The following is a 21,230-nucleotide window of genomic DNA, read 5'->3' on the forward strand; positions in this document are numbered from 1 at the left end:
CCAGCTGTGGCGAGGAGAGGCCGCGGGATGCCGATGAGAGAGGACAGCGCATAACACGTACAGATGTGCTGACTGCACAGTTTCCATGGGAACGAGCCCCCCTCCTCACCTCCACCACCACCACCAACATATCCCTCCTCCTTCCATCGCTCCTCATTGCTCTTGCAAAAGCTTGACAAGCTCCACTAATACGTCTCGCTGCGTCTTTATGTGTCCATGCGTTCCTGGTGGAGCTCCCACATTGGCTACAGCTCCATCTATCTTGTCCTGAGTGCACGTGTCATAGTCTATAAGTGTGTGCGTACGTGTGTGTGTGTGTGTGTGCATGCATATTAGTGCGTGATATGCTTGTCTCACTCTTTAATCAAGGATGAAGGCGAAGAGAGGAGAGTGTTAGGGAGGTGGTGGATGTTATCAAACAAAGTGGCTCTCTGTCTTCTGCACACACACACACACACAAACAAACATCATTTGTGTACACACACAGACAACTGCAGTTATTGCTGGTACCAAAGCTGATCATAAAGCGTATTCTTGTCTTGCTGTACAAAACCTGCCATTATGGGCCTGTCCACTGCCACAGCATGTTCAATAACTCTGACGTGTTGGATGCAATAGTGGAAAATCAGTATGTGGCACATCAGATGAAACGTGCGCACGATTATTGGTATCTGTTTCAGAGTGCTTAGAGTTCTGCAGGTACATTTTAAATCTTTCAGAAAATACCATTTGATAAGCAGTAGTTTGGAAGCATTAGCAATCATTTCCCATAAATTGTTTGATTACATAGAACCACATATTTCATCAAACACTAGCATTTAGATCTAACATGAAAAGGCCTAAGTTCTGCACACAAAAGTTATGCTTGCTGGGTTTGTAGCTAAAATGTGGGTCCAGCACTGGGATCGAACCTGTCCTTCCCTGCACTGAACCAGCAATGCAAAGATGCTGTAAGGTCTGAAGGTCTGGATGGCCCTCTACAGGTCTACCATTGTATTGCAATAAATTGTATTTTTGAATGGGTTGCTAATCTTTTACACTGTGCGCTGCACTTTGCCGCACTCTAGTGGCTCAGTGATGAAAATGAATCAAGCCAGTTAACGGCCAAACGTTTTATATCTTGCACGCACACAAACATTGCATACAGGCTACGAATAGTGGAAAGATTAATAGGCATACATACAGGCTACATGAGTGATGCTGTGGTTTATTGTTCATCATTAAGTTCACACTTAAGTTACGTGCTGCGACTGACAACATTAAATTGATTATACAGTCTTAATTGATTAAGAAGAAAGAAAATTAGCACAAAGAAAACATTTTGTTTTGTTTTTATTTTATAATTTATTTGTTTTTTTACTGAAAACAAACGTTAGCAACATTCGCCTGATCCCCACGCTGATTTACGACAGTTTCACGAGCATACAGCCGTTACGCTTTACGGCAGGGTTTGTCGCCCGCTAGCCAGACCCAAGCAGCTGCTAGAAGGTAACATAAAACCAATACTAATCTTGAGTATTTACGCTCTCTTTAAACAAATCATTTGAGTTTTTTGCTCACTTCGTCTTGCGGTGTTTCTCTTTTATAAAGTGACCAGTTCTTTGGCTCCTGACTAGCAGCTAACGTCACCGCTAGCTCTCACACATGCTACTAGCAAAACACACCTCCGTCACATCTGCATTATTATTGCTGTCAAACGAAGGTCTGATTTCTGTGGCTTCTTGTTACATAAGGAAAAGAAATTGGCCATTGGCTTTATGCACACGTTGGTGCTGTGTTACAGCACTGTGTACGACAGTAGCCAACGTCACTCATGAACTTCGGTTGTTCTACTAAGCGTGTTTACTTTTCTCGTGTACCTACTATGTAAACTTTGTATGAAGGTTTGCTTATGAACAAAGTTAAAGTGAAAATTGGCAGTACATATTAACAGTTCTCACACTTCAACATGGCCGTAATGACTGTGTGTATAACCGTTGTGTCTCTTTAAGCCGCTCGGGCAATGCGCATTGGACTGCCCGGCGCAGAGACGCTGCAAGGTGGATCCTTAAAAGCTTTGGTTGTGGTGAGTTTTGCGTTTGCTTAGTGCTCCACACGGCATGGACATGTCTCTGCCACACCGCATGGACATGTCTCTGCCACCTCGCATGGACATGTCTCTGCCACACCGCATGGACATGTCTCTGCCACCTCGCATGGACATGTCTCTGCCACACCGCATGGACATGTCTCTGCCACCTCGCATGGACATGTCTCTGCCACCTCGCATGGACATGTCTCTGCCACACCGCATGGACATGTGTCTGCCACACCGCATGGACATGTGTCTGCCACACCGCATGAACATGTCTCTGCCACCTCCCATGGACATGTCTCTGCCACACCGCATGGACATGTCTCCACACCGCATTCATTCCATCTGTTCATGTTTGATGAACTGAACACGTTGTTGTCTGCACAGACGGTGGTCCTGAGTGCGTTTATGTTCCAGCTGCTGAGGACTGTTGGACTGAGGGCCTTTTCCATGGCATCCGAGACGTACACGTCGGGCACACACTCTGCCGCCTTCGTCACTTGTCCTAACGACACAGTGGCTAAAGACTTGGCCAGGTGACAAACATGATCACAGGAAATGATCCCCCCCTCATGCACTTCCTCACCCTGCAGGACAGATGTTGGTTTTCAGTCTGCTGTTCAGTCAACAGCATCTTTGCCTTTTGTGTTCATTTGTGGCTTCTGTCTCACAGGGGTATTGTGGAAAGGAAGCTAGCGGCGTGTGTAAACATCATCCCAGCAATCAAATCTGTGTGAGTTTTGAGTCGTGTGTGTTTTCAGTATGAGCACAGTGTTTTTGTTTGGTTTTCTCAGACAGTACTGGAAAGAAATGATTTTGTCCTTTTAAAATGTGATATTTTCTAAACGAATATCTGCCCTGCCCCCACAGATATGAATGGCAGGGTAAGATTGAAGAGGACGATGAAGTGCTGCTGGTGAGTGTTGAGTATTGTAATATTTTGACTATTTTTGACTGATGTTGCATCCAATGCTTTTAGGTAACCATTTCACCTGCTTCTGTTGCTTCTACCACACAGACTGTTGATATTCTGCCCTCTGGCTGTATTTTCTTATTTTCTCTTATTTTTTTGCATTCAGGACGTTTCTGGGTGTCAGTGATTCTGGACAGAGATAGATATTGATTATTGATTGTTGAGTTTTTTTGGGTTGGTGGCAATTTGATGATCTGGAATTGAGACTGAGCGGTTAATATATTAACATAGAATGACTCATTGGGCTGTTAACAAACTTTGACAACTGCAATTGAATCTTCAACTACTTAACATACAATTAACATATAATAGTTTAGAAATAATAAAACGATACCAAATAAGACGAATGAGATGAAGCACAAGTCTGAATGTTCGGCCTATTCTCTACCAGTGAACTGAGCATAAAAGAAAACAAGACTATGGAAGAGCTAATAATTATTGAGCTTATTTGATCATAACAAAAACAGACAAGACATGTAACAGTGTCAGACAAGCTTAGCTGCTTATGGCTGATACACACTGAGTATTATTCAGCTTGTAATTGATTTAAAAACATCTTACAATGTCAGCTCCATATGAGCTGTAAATCTTCAACACCTGCACATTCCTCACTGGATCTCATTCTCAGTCTCAGGTGTCAAGGCAGGTTATTTACCTTTGGTAACATGACATGTTTTGAGGTAAAAAAAAAATGTAGTATGGTGTAATATCCCATATTTCAAATCCCCTTTAAGTTCTTGTGCCCGAATTTCAGAATCAGACAGACTATATGATATTTGTATCTTTTGAGAATGGTGATGTTCAATCTGCCAGACACTGTAAATTCTTGACCCAGATATGACAGAGGATATATTGAGCTGTGACTAATATCAGCTTGTGCTCTTTCATGGCTTGCATCTCTTGTAAAGTTGACTGAGCAGGACAATGTAGAGACAAATTTCAGACATCAAAAACCACAAGATACTGGGTGAGAGAGGGCGACCATTTCAGGGCATCCCAGACTGAGAATAGTTTGTTTTTCAATATCAAGAAGAAAAAAAATACACATGATAATATAATAAAGTTGCCAAGTGTCTAATGAAATTGGTCAAGCTGACCCAGTGTCCCTCTGTGGTGCAGATGATTAAAACCAGAAGTTCCAGGGTTCCTGCTCTTGCTGAATATGTCCGGTAAGTTTATTTTTAAACTCCATCCCAGAAAACACTTTCCTCCAACCTAACTCTCACGGGAACACTGTGTTAATGATTGCCCCATTACCTGCCATGAGTCACACAGTCAAACACTGTGGCTTTAATTACTCCTGTTTTAGATGTACCTGTCTGTCAACTGAGCTGACTCATGCCTGTTCATCATCTTTGTCTACAGCTCTAACCATCCTTATGAGGTGGCCGAGGTCATCAGCCTGCCTATTGACCAGGGCAACCCGCCCTACCTCAAGTGGATAGGAGACATTGTCCCTGAGTAATGATGGACTAATGGTGGGTCGACTGACTAATGGCTGGAAGTAAAAAAAAAAATCATTTGAAAACGTGAAATTGCACTTACGATTTCCCTCAGAGACATGTCCAATGCTTAAAAAGACACTATTCAAATCTGCAGAAGACTTAACAAGACAAAGTGGCCGCCAAGGAACAAGTTGTCATTAAACAATGATTGATTTTACATTGACAATAAACAACATGAAATATGGATTTCTTCCTGTGTTCCAAACACCATTTGAGACTTTGAAGTGCTTAATGTTTCCCCTTCTGCTGTGTTCACCACTAGAGGGCACCCTTGTTCCTTTATTTTTCAAGTTATTGTTTAAAGCGCCCATTTAAAATGTTTCAGTTGAACACACATCTGTTTTTTTTTTCTGTTAAAGGAGAATTTTGCAATAAAGTGGAGCATTATTTTTTTATTGATCTTAAGTCTTTCTTGGGGAATGGCATGCAGTAAATGTGAAGTCATAAAGGCAAACTTGGCAAGTACATATTACACACTGTATACATGTACATTCTATGTGCAGTAGTTCAAGTAACATGACTGCACACAAAATCAATTATGGGACACAAATATTCACATTCTGTACATACATATATAATCTGTAAACGTTAATTTAGCCAGCTCTCGGTACACTTGACTTCATTACTTAACAAAGCTCTGACAACAAAGCAGATAATACAACATCTTAATGTAAATGCTGAGCTCGTGGTGGTCTTTACAACCTACTTAATCAGGATTTGGCTTTAATCTGTGGGCCTTTAAAAAAAAATATAGAGTTCACAATACATTACAAAACACAGCTCTACTATTTCAACCATCATTGTCTACTAACATACAGTGTAACTACAAGAAGCAGGGAATCCAAGAAACGATCTTGGATAAAAATGACTTAACGTGAATGTTCAAGGGTGACAAAAATAACGTAATTTTTCTCATGTGCTGTAGGGATTCATGCTTAGTGGATCACTAAGTTAACTTTCAAATATACATGATTATATTAATCTTTGATGGCCTTATTGGTGTACAGTCTGGGCTTTTCTCAGGCTAAAGGGACCACACCATACCTGCTGGCAAAATGGCCTCACTCTCATGGCCAAAGGTGGGAAACAGAGATACAGAAATGAAGACAAGAAGAAAAGATATTAAAAAAAAAATCTAAATAAAAGGAATGAACTGTCAATCTTCAAGTGTTTCTGTGTTGCTCGCTTCCCTGGCATTGTCTTTTTCCATTTGTTTTAGATATTTAAGTTTGTTCTTCCTACGTGTTGACTGGTTACAATCCAACATGGATAACAACATACCTGCTTTTCTATTGTGTAAAAGTTTGATTGTTTCTACATTGTTACAGCATGGCAAAAACAGTTGCATCGACTGAGCCCTGCCATCTGTTATCTGCAGTCATTTGTAATATTTACAGCCCTTTCAAATATCTGTGAGAAACACTTTTAATTGCATGGACGAGAACGCACTGAAAACCTGTCAACATCTCTTACAGATAGCTGATTTCAAGCACAGAGTGTTTATCTGAGAATTCTTCAGGTTGGCACCTGCTGTTTCTCATATTATTGTCCATAGAGGACCCAGCCACAGCAGAATCAGGCCCTGGGCCTTTCCCAGCCAGGTCTCCCTGTTTGACACTCAGACCAGAGTGCTCCGGCTCAGGCTTAACCCTCTGCACCGCCTGTGTCCTTGAACCCTCCGTTGCTCCATTCTGGTTTCCATTTTGTGATGTTTTGCATATTTCACTCATCTGCATGGCCCCTTCTGTTCCATTGATTTCCTCCTCTTCATCCTTTTCACCACAATCTTTCTTCTGCACATTTGCGACTCCTTCACTTTTTTGCACGTGGAGCACAATGCCGCCCCACTCCTCCGTCGGTCGCTGCACCTCAGTGCCGGCCCTGTCGTTGTTCTTCACCCTACGTGAAGCGCCGCAGAGCGCCTTCCTGAAGCCTCTCTTGAAGTTGTCAGACAGAAATCCGTACAGTATGGGGTTGGCACAGCTGTTCGCATATGACAGCACGACAACAAAAACGTAGAGTCCCCTGAAGTCCCCAGGCAGGACCACCAGGAGGTTGACAATATTCAGAACATAGAATGGTAGCCAGCAGAAGACAAACACTGCGACCACAACGACCACCATCCTGGTGATTTTACGCTCCGACTTCCTGCGACGAGAGGATGTGGCCTGCGCCCGCTTTCCAACACTGCGCACCTTTGAAAGAAGAGATGTCCATTTACATACACGTTTTCCTATAAAGGGTGAATTACATCTTGCCTTAATTGTGAGGTTCTGAGTTATCATTGCCTGTAATTTCTGCTTCTAATACAAAGATGAAAACTCCAAATGACTTTGTTCCTAATAAATAGTTTGTATGAAAAATGTTGACTGTCCATTACCAAGAACAAGTGCAACATTGTCATTTTTCAGTCTTTTAGAATAAATAATTTTTCCTGCATTTTAAGACCTACTTTCCTACTAAAAACTTGACAACTTTAATGAGACGTGTCTATGTGGAAGTAAATGCTGTACCTTGATGACGATCAGCAGGTAGCACAAGCAGATAACCAGCAATGGGCAGAAGAAGCCCATAGTGCATGTATACACGATGAAAGATGTCTTCCACACTTCCGATGGTTCAGGCCACACGATGCTGCAATTCCCATCATCCTTCAGCACGTCGGCAAACACCACAACTGGCAGCACCACCACAATGGACCCTGCCCAAACTGTGGCACTTATGGCCTTGGCTACACGGGGTCGCCGCCACCAGAAGGAGCGGATAGGGTGCACCACAGCCAGGTAGCGGTCCACTGACATCACGGTCAGGCAGAAGATGCTGGTAAACTGGTTGATGGCATCCACCGTCATGACCACCCGGCACATTAGAGAGCCAAAAGGCCATGAGAGCAGAGCGTTCTGCACCGCCAGGAAGGGCAGGCCCAGCATGAAGAGCTCGTCTGCAATGGCCAAGTTGAGGATGTAGATGTTGGTGACTGACTCGTTCTTGGTGTAGTTGACAACAACGTGGATGACCAGTGTGTTGCCAACAAGGCCGACAACACACACCATCCCATAGATTAGAGGGATGAAGATTCCGGTCAAACCGGGAAGTGATCCAGGTTCACGTGTGGTGCAGTTCTGGCAAGTGCTGTTTGAGAGGAAAGAACCAGTCTGGGTAAAGTCAAGAAGCGGTTCAGAAGGAGTGGAGAGCAGCAGGAAATTGGAGTTAGAAAGAGTGGAGTTGTTGTTCCAGGTAGGTGTAGGAGCCCCCTTAGCCATCAATGAAACCTGCGTGCCCTGTATCAGCTCCATGGTGACATCAAGCAATAAGAGGTAACAGGAGTTGATAGGATGACATCAGTGATAGACCCTAAGAGAAACAAGAAAAAAAACAAACAAAAAAATTAGTTAATTTAGCATTTTATGTATTTTGAAAGTATCCAGCCAACACGGGCATATCAGATTTTTTTTTCTCAACAACAACACCTAAAAAACAACAAAAATGCTTCTTAAAATACATTGCCTACCCTTGCTTTTGACATTTTAGGAAATGTATTTGCTTTAATGTGAAGAGTTAGATAAGGAAACTGAGACTACTTTTATATCTGCACATTAAGTAGTTGGCTGGAGCTACGGGAAGCAGTTAGCGTAGCTTAAAGTCAGAAAGCAGTTGAAGTCAAGTTTGCTTATGTAAAAAAACTGCAAAATATGACATGTCTAAACTGAAACAGTTGTTAAATGTTTCCCATCCCTCTCAACCATCATCTCTCTTGAACTACAAGTAAAAAGTAAAAGTTTCTCTAAAACTACAATGAGCTAACCAACTCTCCATTAAATCACAAATGATAATTTCTACATTTGTTTATGTTTGAATTAAAGAAATGCACTAAAGAGCAGCCTTTATGCTAAGCTAGGCTAATGGTCTCCTCCTTATTTAACACACAGATACAGTGGTGGTATAGATCTTAACTCTATATTTGCAAAATCTCTGTTTAAAACGTAGAATATGTGTGCAGAAGTTTAGAAGTTTGGTGCAATCTCAGACCAACAGCTTTCAGAATACTAAACTACAAATGAACTTAACGATCTTCCTTCCGTCACAACAAAAACAAGCCATCACCGGAACGAAAACATAATATATTTAGTCCCATTAGTACAAGATTTGTTTATGAAGCCATCCTGGCTTCTTAATAACCAACACGCTGCACACAGGCACACACCCTCATCACTGACAGTGATGGCTAATAATTGATGCTCTGCTAGGAACAAAATGCATTGACCTATGGAGAAAAAAACACAACCACAACCTGGACTTCAATGCATTAATGTGGATGTGAGGGTAAAAGGGAAGAGAGGAGGAAAAAAGGAAGAATAATTTACAGTCAAAGATAAAACTAAGGACAGAACTACAGTGTGTTCACTGAAACAACCATGTGATTTTTACACACAATACATATTTGATTATCTTGGTTTTGTTTCAAAGTAAAAGTCAGTTAAGGAAACAACACCGGCATGTCGAAGTCATCTCTGTTCAAAAAACCTGAAATCCTCCTCATTTCACTTGTATGTTTTCTTTCTGGGCTGAATGTAGGAGGCAGCAGCCAAGAGATCAAGGCCAGAGGACTCTATATGTTCTGCAGATACAAGAGGACAGGAACCACTTAGTACTAAAAATATGCGAGTACACACACCCATTATAATCCGGTAAATATTGATTTTTGTTACGCAAAGCATGTTTGTAAGATCTAGTCAATCGTATTTTGAGCAATGCCCCACAGGAGTCTCAAAATCAGCTCACTGCAGGAGATGTAGGTGGATTGGGGAGTTCATTCAGGTTGTCACAAGGTACGGTGGTGTTGAGTTTAAAACTGTCTTCCAATACGCTGTCTTCAGTCATTACGGGTCCCGTCACGGGTCAAGTAGGTCGTCTACTAATGGGAAAGTCAGTAGTTAGATCCCAGGCTCCAGCTGCATGTAGAAGTGTACACATGCAAGATACCAAACCCCAAATTGCTCTTCATGGCTGTTCCATGGCTGTGTGAGTGTATGTGTGAATGCTCTGCACAGGAAGTGCTGTATCACTCGTGATGAGCAGGTCAACACCTTGCATGACAGCCTGTGCCATCATTGTGTGAATGGCTGACAGCATTGTGAAGTACTCTGAAGAGTTGGTAGACTAGAAAAGTGCAATTTAACATTTACATGCCATATTCACACTTGGCACTGCTCTCTGGGGTTTAAGTGTCAAAACTACCCACCACTTCATACAGTATTTTGATGTGACAGATGAATGAATCAATCCTGTTATTCAATGTCATACCTCTAATGGTGTCAAGCCTACGTGAGCTTACAAGACGATGATCTGTGTGTGTCAAAGGAAACTCTCAAAAAGGCTCACATTACAGGTTATATATGTGACTCATCAGACTGTGCTCAAATTCAGCCTTGAAACATGTCAGATGTTAAACTTGGAATATGACCACTAAACAGAATTTTATTCAGAAAATGAAAGAATATATATTAATTTTATCCATTTCCACCGTATATCCATATAATCATATAAAGTCCATATTCATAATCAAAATACATTAAAATAAAATAAGTCATACTGAAAACTTTGTGTTAAAACTAGATATGCTTGACCTCAGTCCTGCAGTGAGAACACAGAAAAAAAAACCTGTTCCACCTTATTTGTAAAAGATCAAATATGCATAAGAAAAGATATAAAATGCACAGGAAAAAATCTAAAAATGCAAAGCAAGCTGTGGATTTCTGTGGCTCATAACAATACTGGCCTGCAGGAGATGCAGTTTTATCACCAATAGATCTGAAATAGATCAGCTAATCTGGAAACAGAAAATTACCACCTTGAATGGTTACACGGGCACACAGCATTCAGCACATTTCTATCTTTTTTCTGAATCATTTGTGATTAAATGTATAGTAAATGGAAAAAAATACATATAGCCCTGCTGAAGACAAGAACTCCCTCTCTCTCTCTCTCTCTCTCTCTCACACACACACACACACACACACACACACACACACACACACACACACAGACTTCCTCCTTAATTTGCCAGTACTGCAGCAAAAAACCCTGTAGTTCTAATCTCTGACGCACAATAAGAGCAGACAGACAATCTGTCTTCCCAGAAGGCATCACCTCCTTTGTCTGCCATTCAATGGTTGGGTCCAAGGAAACCTTCCTGGGAGACGTTGCTATGGTGATTAAAGGGGTCAAGACAAGGCCCAAAAGGCCCTGCACAGAGCAGATGAAAGAGACAAACGTAAGAGCCAAAATGAAGGCTGATTGAAGAGCCGCTGCTCTTTACATTCACATACAAAGGCAACAATGATATTTATTGAGCATTGTGTGAGTGTACGTGTGTGTATGTCAGCTGAGTGTTTTCTTGCACACTGCAGGTTTAAAAATACCAGTAAGATCTTGATATTACTAAGTTTATAGCATTTAATGACAGAAGACAATTAAACTGTTTTCTCCTGCTGCTGTTTACGCCCATCAGGTCTGAAATAAGAAGCTCAGTTTGCTCATGAACATCTGCAGTCTTGGTTAAACATGACTTCACTTGGTCAGAAATCAGGACTTTAATCTTCTTCACGCGTACTCCAGTTTGTACTGTGATCTTCGAGTTAGTCTCGTACAGCCAGAAACTTTCTTGTCACAGAGAAACTTGGACAAACTAAAGCTACAAAATCTGCAGAAACCAGTGTCTTACTAAATTAGAAACTAAAGCTATAAATGTTGGTTTAACAAGGGGAGCGGAGTGGGAGAATGTTTTTTAACATTAATTTTTTTTAAACTAATTGCTAATCTAATGGATGCATCATAGTTTCAAAGGTCTTATTATTCAACAGCACAGTCGCTTCAATCAGCATACAAATTACACAACTTCAGACAAATTGCATCCAGAGTCCAATGTCCAATTTAGAACCCTTTGACCCTTTGTTGTCTGAAAAACAGATGCATCCAAATACTTCAAACAAAAACTGCCAGGTGGGTTAGTATAACGAGCATAAAAGTCCAAGGTGGAGGTGGTGGTCGATGGATGGGTCGTGTAAAAGGAGTTGCGCGTGGTGACAATCCCTGAAGGACACATTTTAGCATCTTTTAGCTCATTGTTTTCTTTCATTTACAAGTTTTAATCAAGCTACAAAAAAGTTCTTCAAGTCTTGATACAAACACATCTATATGAGCGATCTGGAGAAAATTCCTTTATTCTTTTTTTTGTATCGCAGTTTGTATCTCAATGTAAATTATTGCATTATCATATTTTTATGACCTTACTTTAATGACGTCTCATTGTAAACACACAGACAGCTTTGCAGCTCTAACAGCTTCCTTCTCTTCTTCCAGTTCATCCCAAAGGTGTTGGATGGGGTTGAGGTCAGGACTCTGTGTGGGCCAGTCAAGTTCTTCCACACCAAACTCATCCAACCATGTCTTTATGGAGCTTTGCTTTGTGCACTGGGGCACAGTCATGCTGGAATAGAAAAGGGCCTTCAACAAACTGTTGCCACAAAGTTGGAAGCATAGCATTGTCCAAAATGTCTTGGTGTGCTGAAGCATTAAGATTTCCCTTCACTGGAAGTCAGGGGCCTGAAAAACAGGCCATAACAACTCTTAAGAAACGCACATTGTGTGTGTGTGTGTGTGTGCGTGTGCGTGCATATTCACATTGCACTTGTTTATGGTAGTGATAAGTAAAGGTGACTGTAATGATGACACTGGATGCCACTCCTGCAGGGTAATCCATTTCTCCATGATTGATTCCTGTGTTCATTATGCTCCAGGTTGCTGAATGCACTGCTTCCATGACATGCTATTGCTTAGTCATAACTCTGCATTCAGAGTTTAATGGTGACAACTCTTTGACGACAATAAATAAAACTGATAGTGCAGACTCAGGGTTGCTATTGGATTTCATTGTACCTGGTGTAAATTCAGGCTGGATTCAGCTGCCATCCTGAGCGAAGCAGCAGGCTATACAAAGCTTTTAGAGCCATCTTTCAATGCTTTAAGCATTTCAGACTTAAAGGATACATTTTTAGCAGAGCACTCCATTAACACCATGCTCCACAGTGCTACAGCTGTGATTTTACAGAAGTGACATGCGTGGCCGCCATTGCTCTCGAGTGTGTTGAGCTGCCGTGTGTGTGGCTCTTTCAATAGCCTGTGAATACATTTCAGCAGCTGAATATTCAGAAAGCAGTCGGTTATGCTGACAGAATTGTTGACTGCGTATAAGAGACCTCTTCATGATTACACAGTTCATACTGGGTGTGAAGAGCTGCTTCCTCCTCACTGAAAACACCATTGATGCCTGTGTAATAACATCGCAATTATTGGAGCCGCAGCTTAGTACAAATGACCTGCTGGTGTGATCGAGAGACATCAAGGTCACCGTTTACAAAAATACAAAAAAACGCCTGTCTGGTAAATATTTAGTCATTCACGCTGATTGCTCAGATGTAAACCATTATCATTACCTGCAATCATTTTCAAACACTGCCATTTTTTGTCACTCTATCTGGTTTGTAATTTAAACTTGGTCCCTTTCGGAGACCTTTTGTCGACCTTGAGATCGAAATTGCAAAACATTTTAGCAGACATTTTGGATCTGTTAAGTGCTTTTCCACGGTCGTTAATTTCACTGAGCTGCCGTCAATACCGAGCCTGCAGGAGCCTTTTTTTGTTTTGTTTTTTCAGACCAGGTGGTGCAGTGAATATGAACAAAATGAGTTTTCGACCTCAGAAAATGAGCCAGTTAAACAGATTGGGAAATGAACAAACCGTCTTTGTGCTTTGACAGTTTGGTTCGTTGGTTTGGTCACATGCTGTTCCATCCTGATGTTACTGGATGAAACAAAGACCACTGAGACACCTCACAATTCTCTTTCCTTTTCGCACCTCTATTAACCACCACCATTACTACCGACATCGACGGCCCCCTGACCTTTCCTTTCCTACGATTCCACCATGAGTTTAACATTTGAAGTTCAGGGTGAAATGTGTTGAACTGTGTTGAGAAGTTGCTGCACACATTCAGGGTGACTTTGGTGATGTTCTGACTTTTCCTCCTGCACCAGCACTGTGTCAGGTTTTCACAAGGTTTTCTCAACAAATTAGGTTCATTCATGCCCTCCTTGAGGTAAATTGTTATAACTTTGGTGATCCCTTAGCTTTTCATTCAATTGTGTTTAGTGCTAACTGTTAACATGCTAACATGTCCTACATTTGAGAATTTCCACACTGCAGGACTAATAAAGGTTTATCTTATCTCATGGTGCACATTATCTGGTATGCATATGAACATTTGGCTCAAGTGCAGCCTCACAGAAACTCACTCTTATTATATGTGGACTTGCTAGGAAGAGCTCCCTGTTGTGCAAGTAAATGTATTTGGGTTTGCGTAAAAGTTAAAACTTGAGAAAAACACAGCAGTGTAAAACATACACAAAGTCAGTGTGTATCAGGATGTTTTTAAAAACTTGCCTGGATTTGGTTTAAATAGGGTTTAATATTAATATAATAAAAAAATATTTCTTTATGAAAAGCTATGGCAACAATCTCCACTGCATTACAGACGCATCACCATATGTAGCCTCAGTGCCTTTACTGAGACATGGAGATGGAACACACACACACACACACACACACACACACACACACACACACACACAGGCAGGGGATCAGCAGACCAAAGCATTTTCTCCTTAAGAAGATGCCCTGCTATTCAGTGAGACAGCAGACTAATTAGGTGTGTGTGTGCTGGTCTTTTAGCTGACAGATGATCGACAGCAGTGTTTTCACTTTACAACAAGAAACTGTAAGTTGAAGAGAGATACGCCATCGGCTAATTGGCGATCCATTTGCCTTATTCCCCACGGGACTCTACTTCCTCGGCTGCTGTTCAATTAACGGATTTGCAGGATTGGATCAGGCCTGCACCCCCTCCACGTCGCTGCCCTCACGCTTTTCATTACGCTCAGAGATTAGCATGAGTTTGATCAATACTCCTACAAGCTAGTCATGCACACACACACACACACACACACATTTTTGAATGTTGTTTGCCTTTTTCAAACCACCCACCCACATGAACACACACACACACAGATTTTTAGGGAGGTAAAACATGTTAGTCCGTGCTGAAGTGTTTCTATGTTGCCTTGTCATGAGACGTCACAGTTTGTCCAAACACGATGTTAGCTACAATTAACTCCTCTTCCCACGCGCCGCGCGGCACACATGTAGTGCAAACAAATGCACGTAATTACAGGCCAAATTGGCCCGGTGAACAGAATAGAATAAAAAGCCTTAAAAGCTACTTTAGAGTAGATGTCTACCAATTAAACAAAAAGCTCTCCCCTAACAGATACAGAGAGAGCGGGAGAGGAAGACAAATAAAAGACAGGTCATGAGAGGTTATTTTCTTCATTTGACTGCTATTCATTAAATCAAGCAGCCAGACTTCACTAACAGGTGCAAACTCAGGAAGAAGAGAGGAGAGAAATCACAAAAGTGTCTTCTCTGTCTGTTTCTTCTCAGAGTGGGGGAGTGGGCGTAGGACTCGCCTCCCCCATCTCCTCTTCTCCTCTCCTCACGTCATCTCCTTTCCTTGTCTTTCTTATGTTACCTCGACTCTAGTCTCTCCTTGTTTCCTCTCCTCGTTCTCTCCCTTCTCGCCTTTCCTCCATCCCTGACTGTCTTCCGGTCTTATCTCCATCTTTCCTTTTCCCCTTTCCCTCTGTACCCGTCTCTCCTCATTTTTAACCTTTTACCCAGTCCCTGTCTCTTCATTCCTTCCTGTGGTCTTCCATTTCTGTGGCTCCGACCTTTTTGGCTTGGGACCTCTCAAAACAAATCAGTGTCTACTTGGAACCAGTAGTGGAAAAGTTATTTTTATTTCAGTAAAAAATAGCAACACCAGATGTGCTGAAATGCTGCAATAAAAGCTATACTTAAAAGTACACAAGTGTTAGCATTAAAATACACTTAAAGTACCACAAGTACAGTGGCCAATGTGCACAGTGTTGTTACAGTCTTATTACATTACATTTACTCTATGCACTGTCTAATGGCTTTACAACACAGTTTAAAAGTTGGTGCTCATAATCTGACCCTACAAAGTGACCAGTGACTAAAACTGTCAAAAATAAATCTAGTGGATTGAAAAGTAAAATATTTGTCATTGAAATGTAGACGAATTAAAGTATTAAGCAGAAGAAGATGTACCTCATTATGAGGATAATTGTTCTTCAGCAGTCTCATTTGGAGGATTTTAAAGGTGTGCAGTTACCACACTGTTCGATGGAAAATAATGTTCCCTAAGAGCTTTAAACAGATTTATGACGGGACCCACCGTCTGTGTGACCTCCTGTCTGATCAGTTGTCATCTGTGCGTTGATTTTGCTGCTGCATTGCCTGAATGCCCACATGCATTTGACTGTTTGAGTCTGAGGGATTTTCCTCTGCTGGTGTGTTAAAATAAGTGAAGACGATACACAGCAAACAGCATATACTGAACAGGCTGCTTCGTGTGTCTGTTAGCTGATCACTAAATGTCAGCCAGCACAGATGGAAACTGACACTTTACTGCACGGAGCCGCCGTGCAAGTTTCGTCCACGATGCGGGACTCGTATCGCATCCATGAGGCAAATTCAGGGCATAAAGGCTGTGGATGCGTGAGCGCTTCTGCGCTGATAAGCTGAGTGGACTGACTGAACTTCATCTGCCGTGGAGACGGTTAAACGTGAAACTGCACTCAGCACCGAAGACTGGAGATGATAACAGAGTCACTCAGCACATTTTTACATTTAAATTTAAATTTAAACAAATAAAGAAGTAAAAACTCACCACAGGCCACCTGACATGTCGGTTTTGTAGCGCAGCCGCGTCGTTAGAGTCCAAAGGAGATGAAATGCGCTCAAATGTCACCTGTGAAGCGTCGCGTTGCTGAGCTCCGTCTGGGAACAGCCTCCACCCTCAGACCCCCGACACACACACACACACACAGTCCCAATTACGACGTTAATGATGTTATCGACTGGTTAGTTAATGCATCCCGTGGATCGAATCACCTCCACTCATCAGCTTATAGACAAAAACTGTTCCATCAATTTCTCATATTTGAACTGAGTTCCTCAATTGAAATAGAGTTTTTTTTAACATTGATTATTTAAGATCCATTATATTTCATCCCTCTCAGGAAGAAGCTGTTTTAGCTTTGCGCATTTACAGCTCTAACAGCTTCCACTCTTCTGTGAAGGCTTTCCACAACATGTTGGAGTGTTTCTGTGGGAATTTGTGCCCATTCATGCAGTAGAGCATTTGTGAGGTCACACACTGATGTTGGACCAAAAGGCCTGGCTCACAATCTCCGTTCTAGTTCATCCCAAAGGTGTTGGATGGGGTTGAGGTCAGGACTCTGTGTGGGCCAGTCAAGTTCTTCCACACCAAACTCATCCAACCATGTCTTTATGGAGCTTTGCTTTGTGCACTGGGGCACAGTCATGCTGGAATAGAAAAGGGCCTTCAACAAACTGTTGCCACAAAGTTGGAAGCATAGCATTGTCCAAAATGTCTTGGTGTGCTGAAGCATTAAGATTTCCCTTCACTGGAAGTCAGGGGCCCAAACCCTGAAAAACAGCCCCATGAAGGGATGTGATACTTTTGTCTACATTGTGTGTGTGCAGGACCACAGAGTTACAAAGAAAGAAGAAACAAATGTGAGGGTTGTGACATGCAACACAACAGACTTCTAAAGGTGTTCAGAAATCAGAGTAAACCTTGTACCTTGAACCTTGTGTCTTCTGCCCAGCTTTGATGGCTGGTGAAAGTATTCACTTTTCCTCCTCTCCTCTAATATCTCATTCTTTCTTTTCCTCTCTTTATCCCACCTCTTCCATCTTAATGTCCTCTCTCCTGTCTGTGACTCTCTCTCTGTTCCTTCATTCCTTCTTCTTGTCTTTCATTCCTGTGAGTCATTTTTGGGCTTGTGAGCCACAGAAACAATTCAGTGTCTTCCTATGCCAAAAGTTACATGTGTACTTGAGTTCTGAGCAGGTGAACCTAAGATCGTTTCTTTTGAACAATTTTTGGAGGCGTGCAGGGTGTTAAAGTATCAGGTATTTCAGAGCAAAATTCTCTGAACAAGCTCAGAAAGCGTGCTTGTTTGACAGACAGACAGACAGACAGACAGACAGACACCTTTGTCAGTCTTAGTGAGTGAATTGTTGATCAGAATTCATACATTCAGAATAATACCAGACATGTCTGAGTCAATTCTGTACAGCAGTAAGCCATAAGTAAAATATATTGAACACCTCATGTTTCTGTTAGATTAGAACGGATGATAAAATAAACACAAATATCCTTGTGCATAATTTGGATAATTCAGAGTAGTGACCGGAGAAGCAGTAGCATCCTGAAGTTTTGTATATTAAAATGCTGTGTACTATCACACCGTGATGGAAATTCAGTGTTTCGATAAGCCACCTGTCACAAGAGCTGCCTTCACGTCATCTCATTGTTTCCTGAAGACTCAGAATAAACGCTACAATTCTTGTAAACAACATGTTATTCAGCGAAGTAAAAAATAATGCCAAGTGAGTGACCGTATTTATTTTGACTTTCCATGCAGACATGATGAAGGTGGTGACTTTGGAGGATGAACCAAACAGGGTTCTGGTGATGTTTCTGGGTCAAAACTGAGGTTTTGTGCTTTTGCTCACTTTTTGAAGGAGCATTCTGGTATTTTTATAGTAAATTAAACTTTTGCTGATCCGTGTTCATCTCCTTGAAAACCTCATGACTTTGGCCTCATGTCTCATCTGCCTCTCACATTATGTGAGATGGAGCAGGAACACATGATTAGTGATAAGAAATTTGCATCTTTGTAGCCAATAGGGTTTGTGTTGATAACCATCATGAGGTGACTGGTGCCTCAACTGAACAGTGTGAACATATTTAAGGAGGCACCAGTGGTGCTCCAGGAGGACATCTTCGTACGAGATGGGTGGCATGACAGGTCTTCTCTTTGTGCTGTGGGTCGGTGAGTAGACAAATGCTGTTTACACGTCTGCTGCTCATTTTAACCATTCAGTCACAGTACTTATGTAAAGAAAGTGCATTTAAAAGTTGTGTTTAACAAACTGTTATTACACTTCTCACTCTGTTGCCGTGGCCACACTCAGGCCCACAGTGTGCTGGGATGTCCATTATGCATGCAGTCCCATGATCATATGTTCCTCTTAGACACAGTAAATGGTGGACATGTTTGTCCAAAAGAATCCTTTCCTCAGGTGGATTGTAAGAGAAACTACAAGGCACAATGTCACTGGGACTAGTGGCCAAATACTACGACACACATTGTAACAATGATCTGACTGGAGTTGGTTGTGAGATGTGCCTTTTGGTTGCATTAGTGTGTTTCGGATGTGAGATAAGCTGTTTTACTGAGCAGTATTTTAGTAAAGAGAAGGCAACTCAGTATCACTAAATGTGTCTTACCAATTGTAAGTTGTACTATAATCCTGGGCCTTAAAAGAAAAACAAATTTTGGCACAGTTCACCCTGCATAAGTTGCTCTGTGCAGAGACCACTGGTCTGAAGCAGAGTCACCTAGTGGAGGACTTTGTCTTTCAGGTGTCACAGTGAGCACAGCAGCTGATTTGCAGAAGAGAGTCACAGGAGGACAAGCATGTGAAACAGGGGATCGTCTGTACCATGTTAAATTACTTGATTCTACTGACAAGTTAATTTGTGGAGGCTCCCTGGTCAGCAAACAGTGGATTCTGACTGCATCTCACTGCTGGCAGAGGTGAGAAAGCAGCAGTCTCACTTAAAATCTTGTCACTGATGTCATCTATCACCTTGTCATCTGGAAGTCCTGAAGCAGCTTTCTCTGTATGCCCAGTAATTCAGTGATGTTCTTCTTTAACATCTGTTTTTTGTTTTTTTAGGAATATGAAAGCAGTTTTAGGGGTACATCCAGGCTCATCAGTTAAAACGGTGCAAATCACAGCGCAGCCTGTGATGTTTGAGGACAAAGAAAAGAGGCAGCATGACATCATGTTGCTGCAGCTTCCTGAAACTACTGAGATTAAACCTGTAGAACTTCCTGATTGTAAAAGTCGCATCAACCCGTGAGTTGTGATCCTTCTCCTTTAACAAATCAGAATCATTTTGAGCTGACCAACTCTTGGTTTGTAGGCCATTTGTCCCTTTTAATCATCATTTCCAACTTTTTTATCCTGAAAGAAAATTGTAATGAGATTGCTTCTTTTCATTATATTTCAGAGGTGGTAAAGTTCAGATTGCAGGTTATGGAGCCCCAGATGCAGGTTCTGATGAAGGCGGTGAGATGAACACTGTTTATTTTCTTTTACTGTTTATATTTAATTGTTAAAGCCATTATATTTTACCTGTTTGTAATATTTAAATGAAAGACATTTATATCATTGTATTATATTATGTATTTTTCATTATTTTTAGACTTTTTTTTTTTTTTTAGCTTTGTGGAACCATTTTGCTTGTGCAAGTTAAGAAGATAATGTACAAAACAATTTTTCTCTTCATCTAGAATCTGGTGCACCAGCTGGTCTCCAGTGTGCAGACCTCAAAGTCGCCAAGTGTAAGAAGCTTGAAGCTATTACGGCTGTAGACAACCCAAACAGAGCGTATGAAAGCTGGTTCTGTGGTCAGTCTTCTGGAGTGAATATTTGTTCAGTGAGTGGCCTTGGCTTCTAACTTTATATCTTTTCTAAACAAGTTTTACCACTTCATTATGAATATGCGTTTCAATAAATGATGCAAAAAGCTGTAACAAACAATACATTCATTTCTTTTACAGGGTGACTATGGTGGAGGAGCAGTGTACAATAGCAAGATTTATGGTGTCATTGTCAGTCCAACCGAATCCTGTGCTGAAGCAGCTGGATTCATGGACGTCTGTGAATACAGAAAGTGGATCACAGATACTACAGATCCTGGATTTTTCAAAAAGATAGGGTCATTTTTTGGGCGTCGTTAACTGAATCTCTCTGTCTTTTAACAGACATTTCATATTTAAGTAGGAAACTGTTAAGTTTTGTTCTAAATTTGCAGTCAGAAGACTTGCATTTGATTGGTTTACATGAAATCATCATCTGTAAATCCCTTTAAGACAAGCAATAAACAGCATGACAGCACAAAATGGTGTCTGAGTCCCAAATGTTGAAACACCCTCCTCTCCTATAGGGCTGTGTCAGTTAAAATAAAGCATCACACTCATTTTTCTTTTTCTTCTTCTTCTTCCTTCTACCAGAAAATTGGATGGTGGCACTTCAGCAAAGTTTAAAACAATTCATAATAAATTAGTGGTATGTGCTTCAACTGTGCTTTCATCAAAGTGAGCAGAAATGTTCAGATGCTTTAAGCTGACAGAAGTTATGAATCTATCACTTGATTCAATTCAATTCAGTTTATTTATGTAGCTCCAATTCGCAACAAAAGTTATCTCATGACACTTTCCAATTAGAGCAGGTCTAGACCAAACTCTTTAATTAAATTGTAATACAGAGAACCCAACATTCCCCCTTGAGCAAGCACTTGGCGACAGTGGTGAGGAAAAACTGCCTTTTAGAAGGCAGAAACCTGGGAGCAGACCCTGGGTCAAGATGGGCAGCC

At 41.4% G+C, this 21,230-nt stretch overlaps 3 protein-coding genes across 5 annotated transcripts; 2 read left to right on the forward strand and 1 right to left on the reverse strand.

Annotated features, from left to right (window-relative positions):
- The first annotated feature begins 1,354 nt into the window (after window positions 1–1,354).
- Window positions 1,355–4,947, forward strand: LOC124050660 (protein CutA homolog). Of its 3 annotated transcripts, none has more exons than XM_046373420.1 (7): window positions 1,355–1,488; window positions 1,992–2,065; window positions 2,492–2,610; window positions 2,748–2,807; window positions 2,945–2,990; window positions 4,167–4,216; window positions 4,413–4,947. In XM_046373420.1, the coding sequence occupies exons 2-7, from the start codon at window positions 2,003–2,005 to the stop codon at window positions 4,510–4,512; spliced, it is 438 nt and encodes a 145-aa protein (XP_046229376.1). In that variant the 5' UTR covers window positions 1,355–1,488; window positions 1,992–2,002; the 3' UTR covers window positions 4,513–4,947. The 3 variants fall into 3 exon arrangements, with proteins under 3 accessions (XP_046229376.1, XP_046229367.1, XP_046229386.1); XM_046373411.1 differs by having other exon boundaries at window positions 1,356–1,488; window positions 2,462–2,610; XM_046373430.1 differs by lacking the exon at window positions 1,992–2,065 and having other exon boundaries at window positions 1,361–1,488; window positions 2,462–2,610.
- Window positions 4,948–5,094: 147 nt separating this feature from the next.
- On the reverse strand, window positions 5,095–16,634 carry LOC124050653 (somatostatin receptor type 5-like). Its single transcript, XM_046373399.1, has 3 exons — window positions 16,419–16,634; window positions 7,066–7,906; window positions 5,095–6,747 (listed from the first exon to the last, which is right to left on the reverse strand). The coding sequence occupies exons 2-3, from the start codon at window positions 7,846–7,848 to the stop codon at window positions 6,022–6,024; spliced, it is 1,509 nt and encodes a 502-aa protein (XP_046229355.1). The 5' UTR covers window positions 7,849–7,906; window positions 16,419–16,634; the 3' UTR covers window positions 5,095–6,021.
- A 1,866-nt stretch (window positions 16,635–18,500) lies between these two features.
- On the forward strand, window positions 18,501–20,757 carry LOC124064664 (kallikrein-8-like). Its single transcript, XM_046399314.1, has 6 exons — window positions 18,501–18,615; window positions 19,209–19,383; window positions 19,526–19,708; window positions 19,863–19,921; window positions 20,146–20,291; window positions 20,416–20,757. Exons 1-6 carry the CDS (start codon window positions 18,576–18,578, stop codon window positions 20,593–20,595), a joined length of 783 nt encoding a protein of 260 aa, XP_046255270.1. The 5' UTR covers window positions 18,501–18,575; the 3' UTR covers window positions 20,596–20,757.
- The last annotated feature ends 473 nt before the right edge of the window (window positions 20,758–21,230 follow it).

The sequence above is a fragment of the Scatophagus argus genome, chromosome 2 (assembly GCF_020382885.2).
Source record: "Scatophagus argus isolate fScaArg1 chromosome 2, fScaArg1.pri, whole genome shotgun sequence".
Classification (NCBI taxonomy): domain Eukaryota; kingdom Metazoa; phylum Chordata; class Actinopteri; family Scatophagidae; genus Scatophagus; species Scatophagus argus.